The 20,373-nt window shown below is 40.1% G+C and overlaps 1 protein-coding gene across 1 annotated transcript; it reads left to right on the forward strand.

The window, feature by feature from the left end:
* Positions 1-5,499: 5,499 nt before the first annotated feature.
* On the forward strand, positions 5,500-20,162 carry LOC118749533. Its single transcript, XM_036484338.1, has 12 exons — positions 5,500-6,117; positions 6,336-7,460; positions 14,531-14,639; positions 14,713-15,113; positions 15,182-15,696; positions 15,772-16,284; positions 17,161-17,274; positions 17,947-18,168; positions 18,234-18,383; positions 18,469-19,100; positions 19,163-19,916; positions 19,985-20,162. The coding sequence occupies exons 2-12, from the start codon at positions 6,849-6,851 to the stop codon at positions 20,043-20,045; spliced, it is 4,083 nt and encodes a 1,360-aa protein (XP_036340231.1). The 5' UTR covers positions 5,500-6,117; positions 6,336-6,848; the 3' UTR covers positions 20,046-20,162.
* The last annotated feature ends 211 nt before the right edge of the window (positions 20,163-20,373 follow it).

The raw sequence follows: 20,373 nt of genomic DNA on the forward strand, positions 1-20,373 counted from the left end.
AGAATTGTGTGTGTATTTTCTCATACTTTTTATTTCTGTGCAAAAAACTTATTCACGTCCCTTTTTTTCAAATACCAACACATCTTAGTTCAACTTGGAATGCCCCTCGTTCATCCTAGCTTTCTCTTTCATCCTTTGAATAAGTCTCTTACCAAAGGAATAGGAAGGGTTAGAAAATACCTATCCAATGATATCTCACAAGCCTAAATCGGAATAGTTTAGGTTCAGTTATTCAAGTTTTTCTTATACTTATCTTTGAAAAAAGGTTAAAAAATATATGTACATACGGGACGATACCAAATCTAACAAGTGCATATCAAAAAATGATGGAAATTTTTGGCTGGTGGTATTATTGGTCGGTATATTTTCAAAAAATACCCTAGTGAGGCCATCACTAACGATATGGATCTGGACGATATGTGGTAATGGTTGGAAAGTGTTGCGTGCCACGCAGCGGATTCCACGATGGAAAGAGTTGATGGATGGTTATCTGTCGAGAAGGAGATGGAAATTGGCCACCAAGATTGTGATTAAACCCTACTAAAATTTTTATCGTCACGTTTTCTGCACTCAAAAGTTTACGTTAATAAGCGGGAATGGACCGAGGTCATTAACGGCAAAATATCCCAGATTATCCCCAAATTTGGGTCGGGCCTGCGCTTATCACTGAGACCAATGCTACTGGAAGTGTTGATGCGTACGTGATCCGCAACTTTATCAGGGCATCAATATTTTAATAAGTGAAAGCAAGAAAAAACAAAGGTGAAGGTTTAAATTAATAACTGTATAAATACTTGCTAAATGTTTATTGAAAATTGTCTTTGGTTGTAACGAATGACCGCGCTATTTTCGACTGCGCTGTAGCGGAATCCGAAGTGGCGTAGTGGTCAGCAGTGCGCGCTACCATTCCGCAGGGCCTGGGTTTAAGCCTGGTTCAAGCTAACATCAAAAATATAAAACATAAAAAGTTTGTAAAGTTTTTCTAAATGAAAAATACCAGTATTCCATAGAAATGTTATAGAATCAATGTTTTTTCGCTAGGATAACTCTGTTTCTCTTCAGGAAACTTCCAATAATACTACGCAATTTTTGAAGACTAACGATTCTTTATGGGTAAGAGTCTTCCGATTGATTTTCAAGAATTTTATACAATTTCTACGAAAAGGTGATTTTTCTCCATATGAAAGATATGGAAATTTTAATTTGCTGCCTCAAAGCCCTCATCATAATTGTTCTTAATAAAAATATACGCGTTTTCCATTACGAAAAATCCTAGGGGTCAGAGCTTAACATTTCAAAATTTTTTCCTCGCATGTATTTTTGGACCTTCCTACTATATATACATACATATACATTTCAACATAAAAAAAATTACTTTTCACTAAGGTATATTGACCAGCTAGTAGTATTAGAGCAGAAAAAAAAACCATCTGGTCGTTGTAGCGCCAAATAAGAAGACGAAGAATATTTGGAATCTAAATTGTCAAATATTATTTACCATTTTTCGCTAGAATTATAAATTTTCAGCATTTGAAAACCAGCTTTTGAAACGTAGCATGCGGGTAAATGTGGTTTTGGTCTAACGCTTATACCTACTTCATATGCATTGCTTTCTATTTACATATCAAAATATGACCTTGGCATATATGTAAGTACATATTTTTTCTGAGTAGATACATACAAACTAAATATGTATATTTATGTACTTAAACACTTAGGTGTTGCTAGGCCACATTTCATTAATACTTAAAAACCAACCCTGCATCTGCTAATCGCCTGTATTGTCCTTGCGCACGTGCTGCTGCTACCACTCAGTTCACGCACACCAATGAACCAGTCACGTATTTGTCTTTGCTTCTTCTATCCTCACCGGCTTGAAAAAAAACACACACTTCCATATGTACGTATATATACTTGCTCATGGTGCATGTGTGCAGGTTGAACTAACCGGAAATTACCATATTAACTGTGCTTCCTGCAGAATTAATTAGACTTCCGCTGAGTGCATATAAAAACATGATTATTGACTCAGTCAAGCGGCAAGTCACTCTCCACCACACCGGCTCGACTATTTGTATTTTACTTTGTTAGTACAGCAGCCAGGGCCTCAACACACACACACAGAGAGCGCAAACCAAACAAATACATATGAATGTGTGCACATTAGGGTGGTGCAAACAAAGTTATGTCTGAATTTTAAAGATTCATCCCCTAGAATTGTTCCACATCGAAAAAATATACCACGGTTTATTTTGTTTTTAAGTAAAAAAAAATATTTAGAGGTCGCTTAAAGTGCGCAAAGTTTTCACTGTATTTTATATGGGGAGAAACATTTTTGGTAAAAATGGTAGAATTCTTGAAGATCAATATTTTCGGTCTTTCTCTCAACTTTGTTTCTACTACAAATGCTAATTTAACAAATTTTTTAATTTTCCTTATTTTTTAGGGGGCAACCGAAAACCTCGAAAAACTTAATGGGGGACCGATAAAAATAGTTTTCATTAGAAATGGCTAAATAAGCAATTGGGAGTTATTCCTGGAAGTCTGCTGAAAAGAAACTGAGTTTTCCTATGGAAAAATATTGGTTTTCAAGGATTCTATAGCATTTCAACAAAAGTTTTTTTTTCTCATGTAAACAACATCGAGAACTTTGAGCGCTTTGAGCGATCTCTAAATATTTTTAATAAAAAAACAGTGGTATTTTTTTTCGATATAGGGGGTGAGAGCATTAAAATCCCGACTTTTTTTTTATTCGCCTGCATTTTTGGACCGCCCTAGTGTACATCAAGGGCATGAAAGGGCCATCAAAGTGGGCCAGCAAGTGCAGACATGAGTTTTAAAATTTAAATTGGCATGTGTATATGTAGATGAGCATTTGTGTATGTATATGCATATCACCTACACACTGGGTAAAGAAAGAAAAAGAGAAAAACATACATACTTTTTGACAGCGCAGCAGGAAATTACAAACAATACTCAGCCAATTTGCGAGCGTATGAGCAGCCCATGTCAACTGTGTGCAATTAGTGCCCTTTTGCAGCCATTATTACTCTTTTACCTGCGCTGAGTGAAGCAACGAGTGGTAGCCAGGGTTGCCAACTACACTTAGCTATGAAGTGCCATATTAAGGATAAAAAAGTGCCAAATAGATAAATAAAAGTGCCAAAAGGGCGCTATTCTTTTTAATTCTTCACATTTTGTATGAAAATTAGAAACAAATTCCTACAACAAAAGTCCAATGCCAAAGTAAGGTTAACCAGTTGTACGTACTATAGAAATTAGAAAATTTTAGTCGAGAAAAGGAAGTATGTATGCGCAAAAGACTTCACAAAAATGTATTGAAATATTATTGTTTTTTTTTCGAAAGTGCCATTTTGGCACCTTGCGCCAAATTGAAAAATTAAGTGCCATTAGAAGTAAAATAGGGCCAAAAATGACACGGTTTGAGCCAAGTTGGCAGCTCTGGTGGCAGCAAGCTTGTATTGCGGAAGAATCAAATACATATGTACATACATGGAAGCATTTTGCAATGGTTCATTCTTTACGTCATGCCATGTAAAAAGTAATATTCAGTGTTGGATACGATGGCTGCATGTGGATGGGCCTATTCAGTACGAATGATACTTTGAAGTAATTAGCGAAAGCTGCCATGCGTTAACACAGATGTCAATAGTGAGGTACTCTTAGTAAAACTTAGTTACGGTTAGTGATTTTGTAAAAAAAAAACATATTCTAGTACTAGTAGAGATAACACAGAATATAAAAGGAAATATTTTGGAAAAATATCGATTATTATCGATATCAGTGATAGTGAAATCAGAGAATAGAACAAGTCAGAAGAAGTCTAGAAGGAAAAACATATTTACGTATAGATATTTTATTAATGACTGGCAAATGGCGGCCGTGCTTGACGGCGTCTTAAAATTATTTTGGTATTGTTATTCCCTCCCAAAACTCTTGTGGCCTCATTCAAAAAAAAAAATAAAATACAAAGATTTTAAGAGCTTTATGAAGGGAGATTTTCAAACAAATTTTGGATTTATGAAGCAGTCTTAATTTTTTATAAATGTGAGTGTTAGTTAATTTATTTTTGAAGGTATTAAGAAAGTATGTAGAGTATCGAATTTCTCCTGGAAATTTAATTTATAATCTTATAACTCAAGTCTACATACATACATATCACGCATTTTCTCCAAAGGTGTACTTATTCAACATTTGCCGTAACTTATCAATTTAATTGAAACAAATTATCCAAATAAGTAGCAAACTGCCCCAAAAATATGCACTACAGTAAAATTTCTTAAACCTCTTTAGTTTAACACCAGTATTGTGATATTTCATTTATTTTATCAATTTAAATAAATAAAAATTTTAGAACAGGTGGCAACCCTCCTCAAAAATATTTTCGGCAGTAAACTTTCCTAAACCTCTTTACTTTGATATCCATATTAAAATATTTAATCTATTTTTCTGCAGCAAGCCTTCTTAAATATCTTTCTTTTGACAGCCCTATTGCAGCATTTAGTTTATCTTATTAATTTGCCTTAACTGCAATTTTCAAACAGGTGGTAACTCTCTAAATTTTTTCTTCTGTCTGCCTGTTACAATTTTATTATATGTATAGATAATTCAATTATGAAATGCCTGCTCGTCTACATATCGTCACTTGACACGAATAAAAGCGAAAACTGAAAAGTTGACCGCGAAAAAAGACGCACAGAAAAACTTTAGCGAAGTAGCTGACGGCGAAGAAAGACGCCTTAACCTATTTTCGCGGTCAACTCTGTTTGCGGCTGTAACAGTAAGTATGTAGATTCCCAAAAGAATTTTAGAATTTTTGGGGAACAATGTCGAAGTGACAGTCCTTGGCCAGGTACAAATCTATGTTTACGCGTCTTTCTCGGCGAAGTTTTTCTCAAGCGTCTTTCTGCGCCAATTTTTTTTTTGCGCGTCTTTTTTCGCCGTCAAAACACTAGCGCGCCTTTATTCGTGTCTAGTGATAATAGATCCCCGGATAGTGATATGTTATCGTAGAAATTAATTTCTAAGAAAAACGAAATAACGAAAAACTTACTGAAGATGGCACGTCAAACCGTGTTTGCAAATGGATGACGGATATTCATTCTAAAATATTCAAGGTATCAGTATCCTTCTTGCACTGAGTTTATTAGCTCAATAAGAGGCTGGGGAGAGTCTAACAAGAATCGAAAGTGAGCCTTATATGCGTGAAATAAAAGTGACAGATGCCTCAAATAAGTCGACCTTAGCAAAAAAGGAAACACCTTCATTTTTAAACATAAGCGGTGGTAACTGATGATTACTATTGGTCATGGCCGCCTTCACACAAAATGTCAACATCTATTTAATACTAATTTAATTTAGATTTGATAGCAGTTAATTAATAGAAAATATATAGTTTGAACACATACCATTTTGTTGTATATATAGATCTTTGTTTGGCCTAATCCCACCCATTTTTCTTCTTCTTCTTGTAGGCTTTGAAATTTATGCCGTTGTGATGACGCAATGGATTGCAGCCTCAAGTGGGCACTCTTCAATACAAAGACGAGCACACTCGCACCTACCTGTGAGGCTGCAAATAGCGCGACAACAAAACCAAAATCTAGTGCTACAACAACAGCAACGGCCCTTACGGCTACGGCTGAGGCAAAATCACAAATCAACACAATTAAAATACGAGAAAGGCCAAAAATTGCCAAAACTACGCAAATATCTCTACGGCTTTGGCACATATTGCATAACTGGAAAATAAGCTCATTTATCGCCACAAAAATCACCACCACCACCAGCCCAACCAAAGCTAGCAGAGGTGGTGTCACGAGCGCCTTGTTCTCGCAAAGACTTTGTGCCCACGGATGCGTCAACAAATCCAATACACGCATGCTGCGAAGGAGTAAGCGAATTTAACGGCATCCACCTGCTTCCATCAGCGACTACACTTAGTCTGAGAGAGCGGAACACTAAATACATATAAAGGCTCTAAAGGAAAAACAATAACAAACGGACAAAAAACGGGTACAACGACAAATGCTGTTTTAGAGGAAATATTTTAAGCGAAAAAAGGAGCAACCAATCTAAAAAAAAAAATGAAACATTGTAAGTGTTTAATGAGTTCTGCTAAAGTTTAATTTGTAGAAATGTATTTTAGTTTAAAATTTTGCTACAGCTATTCATTTGTATGTACGTGTCCTATTTTCAAGAATTTTCTTTCTCCAACCCTAGTATCCTTGTTACTTTCATGCAGAAACGACTCAGCTTCGTGGTGTGTGACTTATTTACTTATAAATATTTTTTTTTTACTTTGCTATTTGCAGCGAATATTTTTATACACAAAGACATGATGGAGTTTGGCTAAAAAGATTTTGGTGCACTTAAAATCGAAATCAAGAATAAAGAAGCTATTACAAAAAAATACAGAGGTAGAACAGAAAAACCAAACTTTACATTACCACTACTAAGCTATACTCTCGTCTACGTGCGAATTCAATTAAATCTTTGTCACGAATTGATTCGCCGCCTTTGCCACGTCTCGTCTTGACTTAATTAAATCCAACTAAATCAATTTGACTCTATTTGAGCTGCGGCAGATTTCACGCCAATTGGAAATTGAACAGCAACCAGCACCACCGACTTGAATACCAAGAAAGCTACATACACAGTCTCTCCATAGCGACATAATCGTTGCAAGGAATCTCAAATTCAGCGAGCCCGCAATAATTCGCGCTGACCCTGGTGAATCAAGCCAACAAAATAAATTCCCCAACGAAGCAGACGTTTTCGCGCAAATTGTGCCAATCAAGGCGCAATTGTTCATTTGTGCAGTGGCCATGGAGCCTCCTGGCGGCTTGCCGCCGGACAGAGACAGACAACTAGTGCTGCGCCCTCAGCAGCAGCAGCAGCAGCAGCAACTGGTGCCTTTGGTGTCGCAAGTGAAGCCAACTCTAGCACTGAATCTTCAGCAGCAGCAGCAGCAGCAAACGCACTCGACGGCCACCACATCGCCGGCTGCGGTTGGTGCAGCTGCCACAGTGACTGCGACCGTTAGTGCGGCATCGCTCAACACGACCAACGCACTTGTGCGCGCTCTCAGCGGCGATGCTGTGTGTGTAACCGCAGCGGGCGGTAGTGGCGTGGTGCCAGCGAGCACCAGTCCTGCGCTGGCAACCGCAGCCATAGCGATATCGGGCACCACTCAGGCGGCCACTGTGTTCAGCGGCAGCGCCGTAGGTGTACAGCACTATCATCAGCCACATCATACACCCAACCATCCACATCCACCGCACACGCACCACTTGCCAGCGCATCCGCTTCAACCGTATGGCGTTCAGAACTCATCGTCGACCTCGTCGCTGCTTGGCGGCATCTCGAGCGGCAGCTCCAGCACTTCGAGCGGTGGACAGACCATTGAAAAGCTGTCACGTCCGATGGCATTTGATAAGGTGAGTCCGATAAAGAAAACGTAACTCAATTATATTAAATATATAGAAGAACAAATATTTATTGCATAGCAGAAATGTTGAGAAAAATAACAAAGGGTAGCTAGGAAATATAATATTCGCAGAAGCGACACATGGACTGTTGTAGACACTCAGCGGCATCTAGGCATTCTTGCTCTTCTTAAAAAAGCGACATGAGCACACTTGAATGACGCCATCCTTATCTTTGCCGTCGTCTCCGCTGCTCTCGCTCGACTTCTTTTTCGGGTGATGTACGGGGCAAACCAGTTCCAATTCGTCATTTCCTTCATCTTCAGCGCTTAGCAGCAGATCCAAGGCATTCTCAATAAAATTGATTGGTTGTGTGGGCCCTGCCAAGCTGTAAGGGGGCAACAGTAATGGCCGTGAAAGTAAAGCAGAATTGCTTGGATTTATTAATGTAGGTGTAGTGGCTGCCGAATTATGCAGCAAGCTTATTTGAGGATTCATTGAGTTGTAGAAAAAGTCCATGGCATCAGCGTCCTCGGCCACCCCAACTGCTGGGCCAATGCTTATGACTGACTTGGTTGGTTTGCCGTTGACAGAGAGTTGAGCGCCTTGAGCTTGAATGGGAGCACCGTCTGGGGGGAGGGGAGGGAATGTCTTTGAATTTAATGTGTAAAACGGATTTACAATGGGTTGGGTTTTATAAGTTTTAGCTACCTACTTTCAAAGGTCAGCTATTTTTACGACCGAATTAACTCACCTGGTCCGACTTTGTAGAGCATCATGTTGGCGAACTTCAGGTAACTTTCCATCGGCAGCGTTTTTCCATTCGAATGCTTGAACACTTGCAGTGCCTCCCGTACCATATTCGCCGCTTTCTCACTGTCTTGTTTCATTCTCTGCTGCAAATCTTGTGATTTTTCATACACTTTTTCCGGCTCTTCAATAACTTCCGCTGGCTTGTGCGACTGCGATAACAAAGTAGAGAGCGATGACTCCTTCATTTCCGGCTGCTGCCCGTAGGTGTGATTACTTTTGTCACCGTTATTATTATTGTTGTTGCTAATGCCATTGTATTTAGCTTTGCTATTATCCTCGCTGCTTACGGCATTGTGGTCATTGTTCCGCCTGTGAGCATCGCCCATGCTGGCATTCGCGCTTTTGTTGTCAACGCTATTGTTGTGATTTTCATTACGCTTATTGTTCTTCAGCACGGCATCTTTGTTGGCATTTCCCTCACTAACGCCGTTATCATTACTTAGCTTTCCAACCACATTGTTGTTCTCTGCAATGTTGTTCGAATGGTCGGTATTGATTTTTAGTGAATTGCGACTATTTAGTTTCGATACGTTACTCATCTCGGACCAACGTTTTAAACTATTGGCAATGCTCCGTGAATTCGGCTGATGGAATGTGAAGGAGTTGAGGCCGTGCTGCATGCCCATCATCGGCTGCGGTCCATTATCGATGAACAGCACCTCTGCAGCACCCCCCTCGCCAGAACCGAATGCGGCGCCATGCTGCATGTCGTCAAAAAAGCGCTCCCCGAACCCACCATTGTTTAGCAGATAAGTCAGCGATGGCTGGTGCAGGCCTTCGCTAACAACGCTGCCATCCTCCGCCAACTTTGGTGCCGCTCCGGCAAGCTGCTGCGGTGAGTGGCTGGGCTCTGTGCTCTTTTTGGTTTTCTCCGCATCAGATTTGTGGCTAAGCGAAGCGAAGGCTAGGTACGTACGAAAGGTATAAAACGTTTTAGGAAGGAATAATAAAATGCGCTACCGCAAACCTTTATCTATGGCGTGCTCCACAGCGGCTACGGCTTTTTTGGCCCACGCGTGCCCTGAGTGACCCTTGACGTCCTCATGGACATCTGACGTATTTGCTGTGTGCTCAATCTGAGCGGCCATTTTGATGTCATTCGTTATAGAGCGCTGATCCGATAGAATGTCATTTGAAAGTTTGGTTCGGTTTTGCATTGCGATCGAGCCGCGTTTGATGCGACGCAATGCTTGGGCTTGCTGAAACATAACTGCAAGCAGAGTCAGTGCTACACACAGTTCGTGGAATTTAATTGTTACCCAATCAGCAAATACTTACAAATACAAAAGACTAAGAGCAGAAATAAGCTGCTGTTGCGCATGTTGCTTGAAGTGATGCTGGCTATTTGCTGGAACCAAAATTGCAGGACTCAAAAATATGCCTTGCAGGCTTGAAAAATATATATGTATGTGCCTTGTGTAAAATTCAAAATTGATTGAGAAAATCAATTATTTTGTTTTTGTCTTTTGAAGCAAAGATAAATAATTGTGCCTTGGAAAGTGCAAGTTGTTGAACTAATACAGTATTTGAGGGCTAAAATTAATAGTTTTCGAATTCGCAGGCAAAATAAAGAAATTGAAGAAGAGTTTCTGTGTGCCCGGTGGGGACTTCTGCCAGAAGCGAGAGTTGTCGCTTAGCCGGCTGCAGAAGCCGCTTCGATGGCCTCGCGGTCGGCTATAGGCAAGCAGGACGGCGGTTTCGCATAACGCTCGCTCAATCAGTTATAACCCACACGAACTCCTACATACTAGTATCGTCCATGCCAGCAGAGATTAACTCAATGATCATCTGCCCGGCCAATTTATCAGGCATATCTGACTTGGAGGTAAGACGCAGCGCACGAGAATGAGGCCATATAGCCCCCAACTAGCTTCGATCATGCGCATGGAGCAATCTTGAAGCCGCGATTGCCGCTGGGCATCAGAGTGGATATTGTATATACATATATGAGTGTCACCTCTTCCTGAAATACTTTGCAGAATTTCGGGAGCCTAAAATTGATATCAGTCGAGAGTTATTGGCAAAACACACCTTATACATACCATCAAACTTTGACACATACAACATAATTATGTTAACTGGACAGAGTTCCAAAGACCGCAACTCACCTATTAATCAGTTTCTTCAGGTATGAAATCGAAGTTACCGTTCATATGCTATCAAGTACTTTGTTTTCTCAAAAAATAATGAAAAAAGTTACAATGGTATTTTCTAGTCGCATCGATATGTCCTCGATGTCGGGAAAGAAATTAACTTCGAAGTCTATATTTTTAAAAGCTCAACTTAGAAATTTTTGAGAGCCCCTCAATCACTACCAAGAAATTATGTTTCGTACATGTACACAGGTCAATTGGTCAATCGTGGGTCTTCTTTGGAAACGAGGAAATAATGATTGATTGGAGCTTTTAACCGCCTTTTTAATAAATGTTATCCTTACAATTATAGAATTCGCGATAGATCAACGGTATGGATGGGAGTGAGCCAGTTAAGTGACACAACCCTTGGCTGTCGTGCAGTATTAACTCCACCTGGGTACAGAAATGAAATTAAAAAAAAAAAATGTTTTGTTTGAAGGCGGTTTCAGCTTGAGGCTCTACGAGAGCTCATGTCGGCATATAATCCCCAAGTCTTTTTAATAAAGCACCAATTAATACCGCAATGTTTATTTTGTTCGCTAGCAAAATTTATTTATACCTTTTCATCTATAACGCCATACACAGTTTCCTAATTCCACTTCCAGTCGGTTGAAGTAAAATTTTCTGATGCTCATGCCGAAGATGGCACTGTCCTTACTTGTTTTTCATGCATAAGTAAATTCATATATTATTACATATTTTATTCTCACACAGGAGCATGCGGGCTCCTCGTGTAAACAGACATGAGAATGAATGAGAATTTTATTACCGGAAATGTTCTCTTGAGAACGAATAAAATACCAGTGAGAATTAATGTGCGTGTAAACGCCCATACTCACACAAACATGGCGCCACTCTCATGAGAATAACTCTCATCGTTTACGAGCACCTTTATCGCAAGCTGCTGTTGGTTTCGATCAGCTCTTATTGAGCCGAGAATTCTCGCCACCAATTCCGATGTTTTATCCTCAACATGCCTATGTAATCAGATCGTCAAAGTTAATGATTTTCGAGCTCTAACGCCATTTCTTCATATTCCCGCTTTGCCAAAAACATTTGGTACGCATTATTACTGGTTACTTTGTAATCACTTTTTAATCTTTGCTTGAGTTAAAAACATACTCTTGTATTGATCATATTAAAGTCGAGACCAACCAAAATCTATATTTTATAATAAAATCGGTCTTCTCCCGCCATCTTTATTTGCTCAAAGTATTTCCACACCTCAGTGACTGTCAAAAAATAAATTACGTACATTGGAAGCGGCACAATCATTGCACTTATAACCAGCTTATGCAGCTAATAATTGCTCAAATTTCAATTACCAACTTATTGCATTATCGATCAATTAAAAATCCAGCAGCTTCCTTTAGCTTACGAACAATTGTTCTTCTCCTCATTCCACCCATCTGCTGCCGCCTAAACTGAAAATTTAACGATGTCGTATAAATGCATACTAACATATTTACATGTATGTATGTTCCCAACAAGCAAAATAAACTTAAAGAAAGTTTTTTTTAAGTTTTCAATTATAAACATTAAGCTTACAAAACGTTGATTTTTTGTTTATAAAACGCTTGAAAGTAAGCGTAATATAATCGAAAAGGAACATTGGTTATAAGCGTAGAAATATAAACTTGTAATAAATGTTCAAAAGAAAGCTTTTTATAAGCGTAAATGTGTAAACTTATAATAAAGGTTCAAAAAAAGTTGTTTATAAGCGTATGAATATAAACTTACTAAAAATTTTCAAAAGAAAGCTTTTTATAAACATTTTTATAACCCTTTATTTAAAGATATTTCATTAAAAACTCATACATAGATTGCTTAACATCTAGAAACTAAACGAAATGCGAATTTTCGGCGGACTCATCTACAATCGCGAAAATATAAATAGGGAATAGACATTTTAGCATACAAATTCACGATAACACACAAAAATTAAGCATAAAAAAGTTAATTATTACATCTTGTTGCATGCTTTCCATTACATGCGGTTATTGGCAAATTGGAAAAACGACATCGATGCAGCTATATATTCCGCTTCATCGCCGCCATTCTCATTGATGAACTTTTCTGAAAAAAATATAATACATTTTTAATTGAATGTTAAACTAAGAAAGGATAAGGAGAACTCAACATTTGAAGACTCGAATGCTCCACCGATTAGCGCAGCGGGTCCTGGATTGGATTTTTTTTTTTTACCGCATCGGTTTTATTTAATTTTTTCTTTTAATAATATATTTTAAAAAACGTAAACACGTCACATACGATTGAAAAATTGTTATATTTACTATTTCATGTCGTTGGCATTTGCATTTCATTTATAAGTTTAAGTTATTTATAAACATTCGCTCTCAAAACTTATTAAAGGTTTATTTGAAAAAACTTTTAATAAGCTTAATATTGAAAATGCTTATTTAACGCTTATTATAGCAAACTTAATTTAAGTTATTTTTAAAAACGTTTACTGAAATGCTTGTTGGGTTTGTTAGTTTAAAAATAAAAAATTTTATTTTTTTTTGTGTGTGTGTGAGTACACTCGAGCTCCTCGTTCGTTCACTCAGCGATGAGATGACCTTGTCCTCCTCACCCACAATGCAAGAAAGAATATTCACAAATTGGATTTCACCAGCGACATTGATGTTGACGTTGACAGCTGATTTAAAAATTTAGGTTGAGCCTTCAAGTCGAAGCACCAACAACAGCCGATCAAACCAATAGTTGGTTACTCGTACCCCAATACCAATGCCAACTAAGCTATGTAACTACTTGAACGACAGCCCACAACTATGCGAGTGTGGTGCTTGCCGTAACTCGTTGCTTCTTCTGCGCGCTTGCTGCAACATAAAAAAAAATCCTTGAAACTTAATTAATTTGATTTTGAGCAGTTATGCGCGCAGCAATGCATCCTTGGCATACCGCTAGTCAATTATGTTGGTATGTATGTATGTACATGCGAGTACTTGGATACATACATACATATAATTTTAGTATGTATTTAATATGCGACTTTGCTTTGTGCTTTTGATGCGCTCGACGCGTTCATATTGCAGTTGGCAGCAGTAGTGGTAGTGAAGCCATTTTGTGGTATGTTAGTTACTTGAAAAGGAAGTGAGCGACATTACGCTGTGACATGACGTTGATAGATAATAAGCGATAATAGGCAAGAAATGAAATTGAAAGAAAGAACAGTGATCTAAGTGTAATTTTTTAAAAAGTGCAGAGTCTGCCTAATAAAAGCCTGAAATTCATTTGAAAGCCCCTATACTTACGAGCCCCACTAGTCAAGATTTGAACTAACTTAACCTGCCCTCCCAACCACAAGGCAGTTTCGGTAATTTATCTCAATGAACTGCATTGTTTCTCTTAGCAGTTCGTTGCCCCACTGTTGTCAACTTGCCAACCGGATTAGTATTCACTGAGACCTTCTCCAAAATTCAGGCATTGTTTACTTGATACCTGGCTTACAAAGCTATTGGGAAAATGCCCATTCCATCAGATATCGCAGTTGAACTGCGTTTGCCGATTGTATGAAATTTTGAATCAGAGTTCATTCTAGCCGCGATACCAAAGCCCAGTTGAAACAGTCTTGCTCAGAGCACACCTCCCAAAAAAGTCTCTAATATGTCGGTCTGCGTGACCTGCCTTGCTTTACTATTTAGGAAGATACCAATTCCAATTGAGTCTCTTGATAAGCATAACGATCAGGTATTTCAACCTGAAGATAGTCAAGCCAAATGTTGTTAGTTTCCGTTGCAAAGTTCCACTAGTTATACTGAGCTTGGTATGCCTCTTGCACTCAAAGGACTTCTTACTTTCGCTGTCCAAATAACGTCGCGAGTTCAAGGACAGCCCAAAAAGTACTTTTCTTAACTCTCAAAATCTAAACCGAAGAGCATAAATGGCAGGGCTGGCAAATAAATCGGGATTTTTTAAATAGAAAAATCAAAATCCGGATAGAATATAGAACAGCGCGAATAGAATAGCGCGAATATTCCTATTTCTTATTTAGTCTTCGACTATCTCTCAATTTGGACCTCAAAATCTGAAAATTCCTCTGATAGCATCCAGTAGTTCATAACCAGGAATATATTTTGTTCTATTCATTTCATCATCTTGTTCATTTTGCAGATGGAGACGATCGTACGCGCCATGCAGACGGACTATGGAGAGAATAAAAAAGCCGTGCCGGTGCGCATGCAGAAGGGTTTCCTCAACAATATTCCATCTGCCTTTATGGGTAGGATTTTCTCTTTCTCACATTCCACACCTTCTGCCTCATATCGAGTTGGAATTAAATTTTCTCTTTCCAGGCTATGATCTTGTCGAGTGGCTGATGGACCGTTTGCTTTGTGAGGAGTCTGAAGCATTAAACATAGCCAACCAACTTTGCTTGCATGGCTATTTCTTTCCCGTTCATGACACCAAATCACTCGCAGTCAAAGATGACTCTTCACTATATCGCTTTCAGACACCATACTATTGGCCCTGGCAGCACAAGGCACCGGACAATGTAGAGTATGCCATCTATCTGACCAAGCGTTCACTGCGCAACAAACAACGCCACGCATTGGAGGAGTACGAGGCTGAAGCCTTAGCATCGCTGCACAAGAGTCTCAAAGGTAAATGGGACTTCATTTCAATGCAGGCTGAGGAACAGACGCGGTTGGCTAAGGAGCGAAAGAAGGGTGACAAGATCGTCAGTGATTCACAAGTAAGCGCGTGTAATATTGCACAATTGATGCCATTTTTTACAAGTGTATTTGCATATTTTATCGACAGGAACGCGCCTATTGGCGTGTACACCGTCCACCGCCCGGCCAGTTTACTCCCCTGGAGCCATGCCCCATACCGTCACGTGATCGTTTGGGATCCAAGCCGAACAAGAAGAAGACTATAGAAGATGTGCAGCGGGAAGTGGACTATCTCCGCAAATCACTCAATCGCACGCGCATGAAGATGTCTCAGGCCTGCGAATCGCTGGTCGCCTATTCGGAGACGTTCGCCGAGTATGACTTCTTTTTCCAGCCAGTTTTGCCGTCGAACCCATGGGTTACGGAAGACACCACTTTTTGGCAGCTGAACAACAGTTTCGTCGATGCACCCACGGAGAAACGTGTGAAACGTTGGGCGATTTCTATCGAGGAGCTGGTTTCCGATCCCACTGGCCTGCAGGAGTTCACCAGCTTTCTGGAAAAGGAGTACTCGCACGAGAATATACGCTTCTGGATTGCAGTTAACCGTTTGCGGCGTTCAGCGCACTCGCAGGTTGCGCGCAAGGTCAACGAAATTTACGAGTGAGCTTCAGCGAGCAACACACACGAAGCCATTTTTGTTTTGAGATTTTAAAATTTTCATAATTCCTTTCGCAGAGAGTTTCTGAAGCCGGGCGCACCATGCGAGATCAACATTGACGGCAAAACGATGGAAAGTGTACTGAAAGGACTGAAAAATCCCTCTCGTTTTACTTTTGACTCCGCGTCCGAGCACATCTACATGCTGCTGCTAAAGAAGGACTGCTATCCGCGCTTCATACGCTCCGATCACTACAAGCGTCTTCTGGAGTCTGGCGTGCAGCCGTTGCAAAACAAGAAGCGCTTCTTTAACTTCGGTGGCGTCGGTGCTGGCAAAAAGAAGATGACTGCGGCGCTATCCAGCCAACCGAATCTTGGAAGCGTGACAACTACAAAGAATGCTGGCGGCGGTGGTGTGTGCTCTTCAATGATGCAAGCGCCGCCGCCCGGAAATTTGGCACGACGGCGTGGCAGCGACCGCAGCCTCAGCGGGTCCGCACACGAGCTGGCTGTGATTGGCGTAAATAAGGACATCACAACCAAAGTGCCACATTCGCACTCGCAAAGCAATCTGAGTGAAATTCCCTACAGGTAAGTTGGCTGCGTACGCTCACTTAGTGGACTCTGTCGAAGTTAGTCGTTGACCTGAGCAAATAAATAGTCAGGTGTGCTATTCTGTTAGATGTTGCTTTTTCTGCAATATTTCGTAAATAATTTTGTATAATTTCCAGTTAAATTTTTAGCTAAATGACTTAAGTAAAACTGAGTGCTAAATAAAAACGCAGTAACATATCTATGACAAAATAACAGGGACCGTAACAGTTACAAATTTTATTAAAAAAATCGCTCTTAAAAAATGTTTTTTGACCTTTATTTAATTACTTCTTAAAAAACATTTTTTTCTGATTTTTATTTTATAAATCCAAATTCCGAGTGAATTTCAATCTAATCCGCTTTTAATTCTAATTGGCAGGAAATGAAATTCACTCGGAAGTGAATTGAATAAAAATTAAAAATAATTGTTATTTTGGGTTTGTAAAATAAAAATTTAAAATAATTTTTTTTTTGTTAACTTTGCATAAAAGTTACAAATAAAAATTTATTTTCAAATTTGATTCCCGGTGAAAAAAAGAAATCGGTTGGTATGTGCCACTTAGTTATAGAAAATTTCCTAAATAGTGAATTTTTTAATAACAGTTTTCATCAATAACTGTTATATGCGGTCCCTGCAAAATAATAAAGCCTCTTTTAAAACGCTTTTTCGTTACGTTGATAAAAGTTCTACATACATTTAAATTTTCAATCTAATTTTCTTTTTCGCATATTACCATACACAACTTTTTGTTCGAAACACAATTCAAACGCATTACACCCACTAAAATATTTAACTAAAAAAAATTACAAAACAAAACTGGATAAATCACGAAATCATATCGAATACTATTCACGAATATGGAATATATGCAGTAGTGAAGCCATTTACAGGGGGGACATGCCGCAACTCCAAGTCACGGATGTCGCAACGCAGGCTCCGCCGCTCGGAAATCGCGACAGCCCAACGAACAATTTACGCTCCCATCAGTAAGATGTTATTTTCTCTCTAAACCACCAAGCATTTCAGAACAACTCTTAACTACTATCTATCCACTGCTTCCCAACTGCTGTTGCTGTTGCTCTACAAATCTAACGAACTACCGTTGTTGTCAAACTTGGCGTGTTGTGTTAACCACTCTCCTGATAAGGGAACTAACTACATACATATATACATACTGCATCATCCTCTGCGCCACTCATCTACTTCATATCGCAAATTTTTCAACAATTTAACTCCAATTTGATTTTTTTTGCTCATTTTGTTATCTTCTGTATGTATTTAAGTATATTTGTTCATCATGTCTTCGCGCTCATAACTCAACGTTATTCATGCTCTGTGTTGAATTGATTGTTTATGGCTCTGTGCTAATTGTAATCCTTCCTAATTCAGTCTCAGTCCTGTCAAATCAAGCTAACTTTCCGCGTTAACACTCTTTCAAAATAAATCTCACTTTTTTGCCCATGAAATTTATTGCATTTTCGTTGCTATGCTGGATTTTAAGTTAAACACTAATCTGAGATACTCTAACTGTTGTATTGTAAATATGTATGTATGTACAAATGTTTATCTGTATTTAAAACGACATGAAAAATTTGCTAAATGTGCTTATTCACTTATTCTGGGCGCTCCCTATTAATACGATTCCCATCACTCCGTAGAGAGACATCCAAGGCGAAGCCCGCCCGACTAGAGACTACCGTCGAAATGTCCAGTAGTGCAGTGTGCCCTTGGGAAACTTCTGATGAGCCACCCACAACACAAGCACCGACACTACTTCAGCCATCCCAAGTTAAGTTGTCCGTGTGTCCGTGGGAGCAGGAGAGTGCGCCTGCCATTACTAGTGGCAAAGTAGCCAAATCGGTCACACAGCGTCTCACCAGGTAAATAGCTGCAAATAGGCACCGCATTGATGTTCGAAACTACTAAATGTAAAATTATATCACAGCACGTCTTCGGATATCAGCGAGGTTTCGGATCGCTTGCCACGCAATTTGGGAATACGTCATCAGAACACCGTCGATAGCGGCGAAGCGAGTAAGCGTCTCGTGCCGAACTTCAGCGAACAACGAAGAGCTTCGATGTCCTTCACGCCATCGTAAGTTTCCTGCTATTTTTTTTTTTTGTTAACTTGCAACTGCAGGTATTTTGTAAATGACTTTATATTCTTGCCCCCCTTAAAGTCGTATAGCAGAATACCAATATGGACAGACGTGCATATCTGCGAAGACATCGTCTACCCCATCGCCCACCGTGGGCAGTCAAAGTGTTGTGGACGCCACGCTGCCAACGCCAACGCCGCCGCTGCTCACACAAAGTATTGCCACCATTGCCACGGCGACCGCCATTAGCAGCTCCTCTGGCACTATTTCGAAGGATCCACCTTCCATATCGGATGTGGAAATCGAAGAGGAACTCAACAAGTTGGCGATATCGCAACGCAACAGCGAATCGTCCGCCTCCGAAATGTCTGCATTGCCACCCCCGACTCCCACACCTCCACCCATGACAAAGGTGACACCACCACCGCCAGATGACAGCATCCCCACTTATTATCAGCCGGCTGAGCTAGTCTCATGTGAGAGCCCACACAGCGATTTGTTGTGTGGCGCGGAAGAGAGCGGTGGAAGTGGCAACAGTGACAATGGCAGCTTAATTATATCCGAATCCGATGTAGCGGTGCCGGTGCAAGAGGTGCAAATTGAGCTTATAGAAAGTTTCGACGTTCAGGAAGAAAAGAGCCCGCAGTTGCCAAAACCAACAATACAAGTTGATCAGGAGGTGGAACCGCTAGCTGCAACTGACGCAGGCGCAGGTTAGTTGTAACCAAACAAAAGAAAAAAAAGTATGTGCACACGCAATTTTATATTTTTTCAGAAGCACCGACCGAAGCAGAGGCCTCCGATAGCGAAACTCAAAAGACGCCCACACCAAGCCTTGGAAACTCCACGCAAGTAACGCCTGTAGCGGAGCAAACGCTTCCACCACTTTTCAATACTTCCGAAGTGCAGCCTGCGGCCCAAGCACACATAACACAAATGTTTGCGGATGCAATGCCAATGGCCGTCTCAATGATACCGCCACCGCCACCGCCTATCGGTCCGATGGAGGAGGAAGAGCAACTGCGCATGGAAGAGGAAATCGCAGCCGCACAAGAGACCCAAGAAGAGCTGTCACCCACTACCGACGAGTACCAAGAAGGTCTGCAGTTCGACGGCGACGACAAGGAGGATTACGATTACGACATCATAGACACCGACACACAAGCTGGCTATATACCGCCCGCACCGACACCGGCACCGTCTATGGCGCCACTAGCCGAAATGGATATAGATACAGTGGATGACGATGAGCCATGCGAGGAGATCGAGCCAATGGTTGAAGTGGAAGAGCTGCCAAAAACACCAACAGCTGAAACAGTTATGCCAGCGATTGTCGAAACTATAGTGCCAGTTATCGCAGAGGAGGTGAAGAAACGGCGTAAGAAACGCATCGTAGATGGCAGAAAGCCACACTCCGTAGATGAGAAAGAGAAGGCAAGCACATCGGCGGCAGGTGGCGCGACGACGGAGGCCAGTGGTGGCACGAATAACCAAGCTGACCGCAATGCGGTGTGCCCCTGGGAGGATGAGTAAGTAGTCAGAATTCGGATGAAAATGATGAATTTAAACTGACTTTTTTATATTTTTTTTTTATTAGAAACGTAACCACCAGCGATGGCACATTTGTAAAAACCTATGCTACGCTCGGGTATTTATGAATAAAGCAGAACCTCTTCAAATCTATAGTTACCAAAATACTGAGAAAAAAGAAAAATCAAAAGAAATAACATTTGTTTGCATCGCAAATTTACACACACACACACATACTTATATACACGCACACTCAACTAAGCACTCATATATTGACAAGATTTGCGTATAGATAAAAATATAAGACAGTAGGAGTGAAGGTTTTACATTGCCGTGCAGGGAAGCACTTTGCGACAACACCATTCTATTCGCGCATAAAATTTATATATTCGCGAATCTTAAACTTTTTCAGGTTAATTTATTTCATATATGTAAAATTCGGTGAATTATTTTCTT

This window comes from Rhagoletis pomonella, unplaced genomic scaffold (genome assembly GCF_013731165.1).
Source record: "Rhagoletis pomonella isolate Grant_MI unplaced genomic scaffold, Rhpom_1.0 Rhpom_scaffold_00018, whole genome shotgun sequence".
Lineage (NCBI taxonomy): Eukaryota > Metazoa > Arthropoda > Insecta > Diptera > Tephritidae > Rhagoletis > Rhagoletis pomonella.